Source organism: Acomys minous, assembly GCF_964271855.1.
Source record: "Acomys minous genome assembly, chromosome: 1".
In the NCBI taxonomy this organism is placed as follows: Eukaryota; Metazoa; Chordata; class Mammalia; order Rodentia; family Muridae; genus Acomys; species Acomys minous.
In genome coordinates, this window is record NC_140483.1 from 41,155,314 (window position 1) to 41,167,374 (window position 12,061).

Here is a 12,061-nt window from a genome sequence, read left to right on the forward strand (position 1 = left end):
AAAGTTTCTATATCTAAACACTATTTTTAGAAATTTGGATTCAGTAGGAGCAACATGAATCTGAGAGTGCATTTTCTTCAGGTGATTCTGATGTAATCAAGATGAGGAGTGGTGGGTGGTGGTGGCACATGCCTTTAATCCCAGCACTTTGAAAGCAGAGGCAGGTGGATATCTGTGAGTTTGAGGACAGCCAGGACAGCCAGGGCTACACAAAGAAACCCTGTCTTGAAAGTTCAAAAAGAAAAAAGAAATGAGAAAAAAAGATGAGGAGCATTGCTTGCATAGGTCACAACCAGTGACGCTGTGACTCTGTAATTAAACTGGAACTAACTTGAGAAAAGTTTCTTTGATTACAGAGAATTCATATAAAGGTTTTAAAGGTTGATAAATAACTGTTATTTAAAAGAAAAAATACTATTTATTATATAAACATAATACACTGAATTTAGAATTCTGAAATGAATAGATACAGAGATCATTCTTGGGTAGTTTTTATTTTATATTTATTTGTGTGTTTGTGGGTGTGGGGGTGTCATAGTGTGGAGGTCAGAGGACAATTTACAGGTGTGTGTTCCCCCCCCCCCCCTTCTTTTTTTCTTTTTTTCTTTTCCAAGGCAGGATTTCTCAGTGTAGTAATTCTGGTTGTCCTGGACTCTCTTTGTAGACTAGGCCTGCCTCTGCCTCTTGAGTGCTGGCATTAAAGGCGTGTGCCACCATGCCTGGCTCAGAAGTGGGTTCTTTGCCTCTCTGCTTTGTGATTTCCTGGGATCAAACTCAGGTCATCAGGTTAGCAGCAAGAATCTTTAACTGTTAAGCCATTTTGCTGCCCTCTCTCCTCCACCCCCCAGGATTTAGGAGCACTTGTATTTTAGACAGGTGTACTGACACTGGGCTACATTCCCTTTGAATAGTTTTTCAAATAAGGTACTGTTATCATAGCTTACATAAAAACCACTGATTTTAAAATAGATGAACACCTATACTTTTGCCTAAGCCCATTGTCTTTATAATATGACTTTGGCTCAAGCTCCAGTGTGACAGTTGTTTTAGATTAAGGTCATCTGTTTTAAAATCACCAGACTAATATTAGCAGTATTTTCTCTCCTTTTTTTTTAAAAAAAATTATTTATTTATTTATTTATTTATTTATTTATTTTATGTATGTGAGTGCTCTAACTGCATGTACACCTGCAGGCCAGAAGAGAGCATCAGATCACATTATAGATGGTAGTGAGCTACCATGTGGTTGCTAGGAATTGAACGCAGGACCTTTGGAAGAGCAGTCAGTGCCTTTATCCTCTGAGCCATCTCTCCAGCCTGAAATATCTATTCTCAATTGACTATTACAACATTGGATATTAGGAACTCATTTATTTATTTATTTACTTGTATATCTATTTTTAAATTTAATACAAGTATATGTTTATGTTGTATATTTCCCTGTGCCTCATTCTCATCTGTCTTTCCTTTTCTCTACCATCCCATTTGTCTCATTTGTTCTTTGAGCTCATTTGTTTAGTTCTTGGCTTTAATTAAACATATTTCAACAAATTATGGCTTGCTATTTGGCTTTCTAACCCATCACACTAGAATACATAAACTATGAAATATATGAACTAAAGATTATATTACAAACTTATAATTTTAATGTATCAATTTGTTTTTCTAGTCAACATTATTTTTGGTGTTTTGGCTAATCCAATATTCTGGTTTACAGAAAATTACCATATATAGGAGACAATCCTGGTGTACAGAAAATTACCACATATAGGAGGCAAGAATATAAATATAAATATAAATATTTATTATATATATATATTTATAAATATAAATATATATTTATATTAAATATAAAACCACATCGAAGATATTAGAAAACATAGGAGTTGATCTATAATATTCAGGCATTTGTATTGCATGCTAAAGAACTCTGTACTATTTCTGGATAATAGACTTTATATATAATAGCATTTCAGTAAGTAACACTATTTATATTACCTTAACAATACATATTTATTTAGCCTAGTTTTTTTTTTCACAAGTCAAGCTGTATACCAGAATTGCAATAGAACTCATTGACTATAATTCATTTAAAAATGCTCATTTGGAGGTCTGGTAAGTCTATTCTTAATTACTCATATAAGTTACTAGAACATGCTTTTGATTAGTGTTATCAACTTGGCAGAGTCGAGAAACATCTGAGTGATGGGCCTATGAGTATGCTTATTGCAGGTTATCTTGATTGCTTAACTGAAGTGAAAAGATGCACTGGCTGTGAACAGCAGCATGCATTCATCCACTCCTGTGGATGCAGTGTGACTGGCTGCCTCCAGCTCTGGTGGCTCAAAGCCCCACCATGAATTGTATCTTGAACTGTCAACTAAAATAAACTCTTTCCTTCTTAAATTGCTTTTGTCAAAGTATTTTATTTAACAATAGGAAAAGAAACAGACAAGTCCTTCTTCACAGCTATGAATGTCATTGTTTTTATGGCTTGATAATCAGTTTTGAACTTATGTCATATCAGGTCAGGTTTTTATTGTCTATTTATGAGAAAATTGTATGTTGAGTGCTTTGTATTGCTGATTCAGGTCAAAAATAATCTTTTATCTGGGCATGGTGACATAGGCTTGTAATCCTACTTATTGTTCAGGAGGGTGAGACAGAATGGCTGTGACTTGGAGGCCAGCTTGGGCCACATAGGATCCTGTCTCAAAACAAAACAAAGCAAGGCTCTTCTGAAATTCATTACTCAAGTGTTTGAGGCACTTGTCTATATGTGTATTTTTGAATTTTCAGAATGATTTATATTTATAATTTATTACCTTTGTCATTATTATTCAAAATGACTCAACTTTATTAATACTGTGCAGGAAAAAGCAATAAAGAAACTGCTTTTGGTCATTGATAATTTTATATAAACTGACCACTTAACCAGGTGAATAGCTTATTTCATAATGTTGAATCTAATGGGTCTGACAGTAGATTGCAGCTTTTATATATAACTGATTTGAAATGTTCCTAACCAGAACCAACTCATTCAGGGTGACTATATTTATAAGGAATTATATTAGTAATATTTATTTAGTCTATTTTCCCATGTTTTATTTTGTATAAAAATAACGTAAAGAAAAATGTTTCACTACCTTTTTCTTTTCTTTCTTTCTTTTTTTCCCCCCTTCTTTTTTTCTTTTTTCTTTTTGAGGCATGGTCTTACTACATAGCCCTGTCTGGCCTGGAAGATCCACTTGTCTCTGCCTCTTGAGTGCTGGGGTTAATGACGTGGGTCACCATCTCAACTTAGTATTTTTGCTATGTAAAAAACTGTACCACAGTTCCTGTTGGGAGAATAAAGACAATGACTTTAGGAAAGCTATCTAGTCTTTGTGACACTCAGTTTGTTTATCTTGAGGCAGAATAGGATCACATAGTTTTTAAGGTCTACAGACTCCGATATCTTATCTTATCTTCCTTCCTTCCTTCCTTCCTTCCTTCCTTCCTTCCTTCCTTCCTTCCTTCCTTCTTCCCCCCACCCCCTCCTCTTTCTTCTTGAGACAGGCTCTCTTTGTGTAGTCCTGGAGTTCACTGTATAGACAAGGCTCACCTCAAACTCACAGAGATCCTCTTGCCTCTGTGGTGATCACAGGCATGTGCCATGATATTCAGCTTTATGTTTTCTTTAATGCTGTTACCTAAAGGGTATCACAGTTAATGTTTTTAATATACTATAGGTACATCTTTGCTTCTAGTCATATGTATTTGTTTCCCAGAGGTATCGCAATGAATCACCATAAAACTATATATCTTAAAGCAGTAAAATTTATTTGTGAACAGTTATGAAGGCCCCAAACTGGAAAAGCAAAAGACTGGAGGGAATTTTAATTGAGAATCTGCTCTGTGCCTTTCTGTCTTCCAGTGGTCAACCTCAATGCTTGCCTAGTAAATGCATCTCTCCAGTCTCTACTTTTGTCTTCATGGAGAGGGCATAGCTTATTCTACTCCAACCTTCTTTTAGCTCAACCATTTATATTTGCCAAAGCACTGTTTAAAATGAGGTCCATACTGAGGCTCTAGATCAGTAGTTTTCAACTGCCCTAATGCTGCGATCCTCTAATACAGTTCCTCATGTTGTAGTGACCCTCCAACCTTAAAATTATTTTCATTGCTACTTCTTAGCTGTAGTTTTGCTACTGTTGTGAATCATAATATAAATATCTGTTTTCCGATGGTCTTAGGTGACCCCCATGAAAGGGTCCTATGACCACCAAAAGGGCCAGGCCCCACAGGTTGAGAACCACTGCTCTAGATGAATGTGAATTTGGAGGACACCATTCATATACAAAGTGTTTTGATTTTTAATATAGTTACTGTTACCTAATAAATATTTACTTATTTATTTAGAGACAGGGTCTCACTATGTAGCTCTGGCTGATCTGAGCTTGCTACATACACCAGGCTGACTCTGAATTTAGTCTGTCTGCTTTTGACTCTCAACTGTACCATAATACCTAGTCTTATTTTTGATCCATATATGCATAAACATTTAAAAATATCTTAGTAGTTTATTAAGTAGACATTAAAAGTTTCAGTATCTATTGCCATCACAATAGCTTTCTGGAAATAGGATTACAAGGATGAACTTCTAATTTTGTTTTGTTTTTTTAAGATTTATTTATTTATTGTTTCTACAGTATTCTGCCTGCATATGATCCAGAAGCCAGAGGACGGCACCAGATCTCATTGTAGATGGTTGCGAGCCACCATGTGGGTGCTGGGAATAGAGCTTAGGTTCTTTGGACGAACAGCTAGTGTTCTTAACCTCTAAGCCATCTTTTTAGCCCCTGAACTTCCAGGTTTTTATTTACTCTGATACCTAGTTCTTTCTTCATGTTTATGTTCTTGAGTACTGACTTAAATGTATATTTTAGAGTGAAATGTATCTAGCTTTTATATTAGTTCCTTTAAATTACATCTGTATGGTGTGTGGCTAATATCCCTTGTGTGGATGTTAGCCCAGATTTCTTTCATGTTGTCTTTTATTTCTAATTTAAATAGATAACCATTGCAAAAGATTAATCATATTGTTACTTTTTTATATGTCTTCAATGAAGAAAAGACCTAAATACTAAGTAAGTACATACTTCTTTTTCATTTTTTAGCACAGATGTGTTTCAAACACTGGACTCAAGTTCAACTTTGACCACTTCAAAAATAGCATCATTTGAAGAAGCATTTATATATCTTCAAAAATTAATGGCAGCTGTGAAGGATATTCTTGAAGGAATTCAAAGGTAAACATATTAAACTTAAAATTTATAAATTCTATATTTATCAGCTTAATTTAGACCTGTTAGAAGTCTTCTAGAAAGTTATATATATATTGGCTTGTATTGAAACAGGGTCTCACTATTCAGCCTTGGCAGATCAGGTATAGACCAGGCTGGCCTCAAACTCACAGAGCTTTGCCTGCCTCTGCCTCCTGAGTGCTAAGATTGAAGGTGTACACCATCACACCTAACAAATGATTGGCTTTTAGATTTACCTTTCTCTTTTTCCTGCAGATAATATGGATTTCTAGTTTGGAACACAAAAATTTTTTTCCTTTTCCTTTTATAGGAAAAAAAACCTAGATACTCTGTTTTTATCTCATATATTACAGCTTCTGGGACAGTACCAGGCACATTTGGGCACTTAGTAATTACCCTGGAGAAATATGTTAATTATCACTGCCCCTCTTAAACAAATACGTTTTGTTTTTGTTTTTGTTTCTTTGGTTTTGCGAGACAGGGTTTCTCTGTGTAGCCTTGGCTGTCCTGGACTCTCTTTGTAGACCAGGCTGGCCTCGAACTCACAGCGACCCGCCTGCTTCTGCCTCCCGAGTGCTGGGATTAAAGGTGTGCGCCACCACGCCTGGCCCAAATATGTTAATATTTAACATGATTAAATTCCTAAAATAGGGAGCTGGAGAGATGGCTCAGTGGTTAAGAATACTGTCCGCTCTTCCAAAGGTCCATCTACAATGGGATCTGATGCCCTCTTCTGGCATGCAAGTGTATATGCAGATAGGGCACTCATATACAAAATAAATAAATAAATCTTAAAAAAAAAATCTAAAAGGAGTTTCACCATACTACAAACTGAAATACAGTATAAGAGGCAATGTGGTCTTATGATGGTTGAGATTTTATACATGTCTGATTTAAATATTCGTCATATAGAGGAAATAATAGTTTTTCCTTTTATAGCTTTTAAAAATTCGTATCATACTGTGCATGGTGGCACACACCTTTAATCCCAGCAATCAGGAGGCAGAGGCAGGTGGATTGCTGTGAGTTCGAGGCCAGCCTGGTCTACAAAGAGAGTCCAGGACAGCCAAGGCTACACAGAGAAACCTTGTCTTGAAAAACCAAAAATAAAAAATAAAAATTCATATCATTATTAATATTTAGACAGTATTTTACCTCAGTTTGTCTGAGTGATTTTTAGAATGAACAGTTATTAAAGTCTTGACAATATTGTTATTTGAAATACAGCTTCTATATTGCAGTAAATCCTTTAACTTCAAGTAATATGAAATAATAAATATTAATAAATATTAAAGTGACTATGGTTCACTTTGAGTATATAAATCTATACTTTATAACATCTGCAGAAAGCAAGGATATAAATTTGTCTAAGTGCTTACTGAGCACCAGCTGGGGTTGGCATCATACTAGGCATCAGGGAAACAAAGATAAATATGGTTCAACCTCTGACTCCAACATGGGTATAGTCATGTTAAAAGACACAGTAGTGGCTGGGGATTAGGGAAGAGTGTGTGTGTATGCCTTTAATCCTAGCATTTGGGAAGCAGAGGCAGGAGGATCTCTGAGTTCGATGACAGCTAGGGCTACATAGAGAAACCCTGTCTCAAAAAAACAAAACAAAATAAAAAAACCAAAACAACAACAAAAAAACCCAGCAATGGTGCCTTCTTGTGTGCTGGATGTGCACTCCAATATTCACAGAGTATCCCTGAAACCACATACATAAGAGTTCCTTGACAGAGTGTTTCTGATTAAAAAAAAAAAAAAAAAAAAAAAAAAAAGCTTTGGAAAAACTGTATAGTATGCTAGTCTCTTGAAATCATTTTACACCCACTAACATATTAATAACTTTATAAACTAAGCTATAAGTTGTTTTAAAATAACTCTAGTATTTGAGAGTCTAGGTCAAGAACAATTCAAACTTGAGGTGAGACTGGGCTACATCATGAACTTAAGGCCAGCATGGGCCATGTCAAGGGACTCTTGTCTCAGCCAGGCGTGGTGGTGCACGTTTGTAATCCCAGCACTTGGGAGGCAGAGGCAGGTGGATCACTGTGAGTTCAAGGACAGCCTGGTCTACAAAGCGAGTCCAGGACAGCCAAGGCTACACTTAAAAGAAAGAAAGAAAAAGAAGGAACGAAAGAAAGAGTCCAGGACAGCCAGGGCTACTTAGAGAAACTCTGTGTCAAAAATCCAAAGAAAAATAAAATAAAGAGAGAGAGAGAGAGAGAGAGAGAGAGAGAGAGAGAGAGAGAGAGAGAGAGAGAGAGAGAGGACTGACTCTGTCTCAAGGGAAGATATAAGTAAGAAGATAATATTCTCAGTTTTATATATTTTTTGTGCTTTGAAAATAAGGTGTTGGGTTGGACATAGTTCTGCTTTGAAAATGAGGTGCTGGGCCAGCCATGATGGCATACTTCTGTAATCACAGCACTCGGAGAGGCAGAGGCAGTTGGATCTCTGTGAAGTTGAGGCCAGCCTGGTCTATAAAGCAAGCCTAGGACAGCCAGGGCTACATATATACATAGTGAGACATTGTCTTGAAAAACCAAAAAGGAAGGAAGGGAGGGAGGGAGGGAAGAAGGGAGGGAGGAGTTGGTATCAGTAACTAACCCAGTGATTCTTAACTTGTTTATAAGAGAACTTCTTGGGGCTAGAGAGATGACTCGATGGTTAAGAACACTGACTGCTCTTCCAAAGGACCTGGGTTCAATTCCCAGCACCCACATGGCAGGTTAACAACTGTCTGTAACTCCAAGATCTGACAACCTCACACAGACATACATGCAGGCAAAGCACCAATGCACATTAAAAAAAAAGAGAGAGAAAACTTCTTTAAAATGTAATCTTAATCTAAACTTACTTAAGTAAAAATAACCAGACATTTTTATGCAGAAAGGAGGTTGTATATTTAATAAGTTTCCTAGAGGATTTATACACAGGTAGTTAAAAAATTATGTGCAATGGTACATTCTAGCCTTTTTATCTCTTGAGCTACCAGTAAACAGTAGTGTGAATAAAAAGTTTAATACTCATCTCACCATTCACTGATCAAAAGGAACTACGAAAATTACAACGTTTTGTTTTGATGTAGGATTTCACTGTGTATCCTGACCTGGCCTTGAACTCAGGTTTCTTTTGCCATAGTCTTTTGAGTGCTGGAATTGCAGGCACCAGCCACTATGCCATAAGTTCTCATCACCATTGTCATTATTATTATGTCATTAATCTGTTTCTTTTATGTGTATGAGTACTTTGTCTGCATGTAAGTTATGTGGGTGCCTGATGGCTAGAAGAAAACTTCAGATTCCCTGGAACTGATATTTCAGACAGTTGTGAGCTGCCATGTGGGTGCTGGGAAATGAACCTGGCTTCTCTCCAAGAACACCCCGTCAGTGCTTGTAACCGCTGAACTATTGCTCCAGTCCCCATTATTCTTCTAATTCTTCAGAAAATGTAATGACAACTTCAGGGCTGAGCGCTGGCTCAGTGGTGAAGACCTCTTGTTGCTCTTACAGGGGGCCTTGCTTTGGTTCCTAGTATCTACAGGGCAGCTCACAACCATCTGGATGTAACTCTTGTTCTAGAGGATCTGGCGCCTTCTTCTGGCCGCTTCAGGGGCCAGGAATGCTTATGGTCCATATATAAATGCAGACAAAACACATAAAATAAAAATAAATAAATCTTTTTAAAAAGAGTAAATAAAGATGTAACTATTATATGAAAATTAGTAATAACATGTTTGTAACTAGACATGTAGTGCTTGAAATATTCCTAAAAACAGAATCAAATTAAGTCAAATTAAGCCCAGCTAGCTAAATTTAGTGGTACAAACCTGTAATTCCAGGGAGGCTGAGGCAGGACCACGGAAAGTTCAAGACCAGCCTAGGCTGTTGCAAGACATTTTTCTAAAAAACAAACCAAAATATTTTTAAGATTTATTTATTTTGTTTATGAGTACACTTATGCACACCAGAAAAAGGCATTGTATTACAGATGGTTGTGAGCCACCATGGGGTTGCTGGGAATTGAACTCAGGACCTTCAGAAGAGCAGTCAGTGCTCTTAACCACTGAACCATCTCTCCAGCCCCCAAAATATTTTTTTTTAAAGAAATCTGTTTAAAAGTTTTCTTTTGAACAGTAGGGATATATTTAAAAAATTAAACCTGGATAATGGTTTTGTAATGATTGAAATTCATTAGCATTTGTTGTGCTTATTGAAATAGCATAGTTCCATTTTGTTTTGACACACATGCTCACATTTTACCTTTATTTCCCTTTATCTTAAAAGTAGTACAATATCACTTGGCTTGATAGTGCACGCCTTTAATTTCAGCACTTGAGAGGCAGGCAGTTCACTGTGAGTTCAAGACTAGCCTGGTCTATAAAGCGAGTCCAGGACAGCCAATACTACACAGAGAAACCCTTTCTCGAAAAAAAAAAAGTAGTACAATATATGGTACTATTGGAACTCTATGATAGATGACTTGATAACCCAGTTCATGAGTTAAAAAGGCAAATAAGATAAAGCTTGGGTTCTAATTCCAGATTTATCTTTTACAATCTGATTTTGGGCATATGAACTACTCGGTCAGTTTTGTTTGTTGTCTTTTGACCTGGCTGAACATTATAGAAGGAAATCTACAGCTTAAAAGATACAGAGTGTAAATTCATATTTGTGTCTTCCTTTTCAGGAATGCACAAATGCATAATGCAATGTGTGAATTATAATTTACATATATGGCAGATAGGCACAATGGTGTATGCCTGTAATCTCAGTACTTAGGAGGATTATGCGTTCAGGGCCTGACTTGGCTATATTTCCAGTTTGAGGCCAATCTGGCTACATAGGACTTGTCTCAGTAAGCTAAAAAGAAAAATGTTTGTAATTGTTAATTTGTAGGTATTAAGCTAAAATATATTAATAAATTGATCTCATTAAGTTAATGTTTTTATAAACCTTTAATAAACCTTATAAACATGAATACATATAAGTTTGAAGGAGAAAATTAAAGTTAATTTTCATAGTCCTTTTGTTTGTTTCATTTTAGGATTTTGGCTCCTAATAGTAATTACCAAGATATTGAGACTCTCTATAACTTCTTAATCAAGTATGAGGTATGAAAAGTACTTATATTGTTTGATATAAATAAGTACAGTAAGATTAACACTGACATTTTCTTCAAATGAAGATTTTGTTTGTTGTTTGTTTTTGAGCCAGGATCTTGCTGTCTTGTACAGGCTGTGTAGGCTGACCTAAATTAAAGCTTCTGAGTGTCATAAAAATTTGCCAGTGACATTTGTTTTTCTACTTGTTTTTTAAAAGTGTATATTTAAGCTATACAAGATAGCCTGCAGCACAGAGAGCTGGCCCCACCCCTTGCTGGGTTAGGCACTCGGATAAGCTACTGGGACCAGTACTGGAGAGCTGGAGGGCTTACCAAGTCAGCTACCATCCAGCACAGATCCAGGGCTTTGAGTTGGCCCACCCAATATCTACCCCATCTATGAGCTGCTGACATGAAGAGGTCAGTCCTGCAGATCTGAAGCTGTAGGATCTCTGTAACACAGGACAAAAATGGGACAGCTGAGAGAAGTCTCAGTGAAGATCTAGTATTGATAGTGTAGCAGAAGCCTTGAAACAGACTCATTGCACATAAATAGAACATTGTCTGCATCAGTAGTAGTAAGTTCCAAAAAATAAAAATTTCTAGGCTTAGCTGGTAAAAGAGTGCAAGCTGTATAAACGTGGTGATGTTAGTTTCATTCCTGGAACCCACTGACTCTCAAATTTGTCCTCTGACCCTGACACTTGAACCGTGGCATAAAACCACCACACTAACACATACACTCACACATTAATGATAATAAAACTTCAAAAAAGATTTTTAAATTTTGTGTTCCAAGTATACAACAACTTGAGTGGCTTTATAAATTATGTCTCTGGGCTTTTAAGGTACAGATTTTTAAAAAGTTTTCATGCGTTGGGGCATAGCACTAGGGTAGAGAACTTATTTAGCATGCATGAAGTTCTGAGTTTGATTCCTAAGACCATAAGGAAGCGGGGAGGGAGGAAGAAAATGACGCAGTGAATGAATGAATGAAGGTGGGGGAAGGAAAGAGCGAGGGACAGAAATACCTGTGGGGCAAGCCCTTTTCATTCCGCTTATAGAAGTATTTTTTTTTCTGTCCAGCTGAACGCCAAAGTAATCTGCTTTTTAAAGATTCTACTATGTTTAGGCCCATTTCATTTCTAGTATTTCTAGTTCGATGAATAGATTGAGTTGTAAATAGGACTAAAGTTTGCACATAGTTCACTAAACTTCTTCCTTTTACTGTTTTAGTTGTCTTTTATGCAGTGACTGAAGATTGGAGATTCTGCTCTCAGGATATGCCCCATTCTAACTCTACGTTCATCACCCATTTTATTTACCATATCTCCTTAATAACTGTATTTTGGTTCTTTTTAGGTAAATAAAAATGTCAAATTTACTGCCCAGGAACTTTATGATTGTGTTTCTCAGACTGAGTATCGGTAAGCACATCTATATGTAGATAATGAGACATCTGTCACAAGCTTTTACCCTATTTGCTATCACTGTGGAGGTGAAGCCATTTTTTAAAAATGGGGTGTGTGTGTGTTTGTGTGTGTGTGTGTACACATGCATGTGTAAGCTCGTAAAGGAGTCATCTGTCTTCCTCAGTCACTCTGCACCTTATTTTTGAGATAGGGTCTGGCCAGTGAACTCTGGGG

General features: G+C 36.6%; 1 protein-coding gene across 6 annotated transcripts in view; it reads left to right on the plus strand.

Annotated features, from left to right (window-relative positions):
* SWT1 (SWT1 RNA endoribonuclease homolog) overlaps positions 1-12,061 on the plus strand; it is a 56,438-nt gene that overhangs the window by 38,400 nt on the left and 5,977 nt on the right. For all 6 annotated transcript variants that reach the window (XM_084782143.1, XM_084782145.1, XM_084782148.1 and 3 more), the window contains 3 exons: positions 5,160-5,291; positions 10,359-10,425; positions 11,778-11,842. In XM_084782143.1, the coding sequence (XP_084638269.1) occupies positions 5,160-5,291; positions 10,359-10,425; positions 11,778-11,842 (264 nt within the window). The remainder of the gene's footprint in view (positions 1-5,159; positions 5,292-10,358; positions 10,426-11,777; positions 11,843-12,061) is intronic.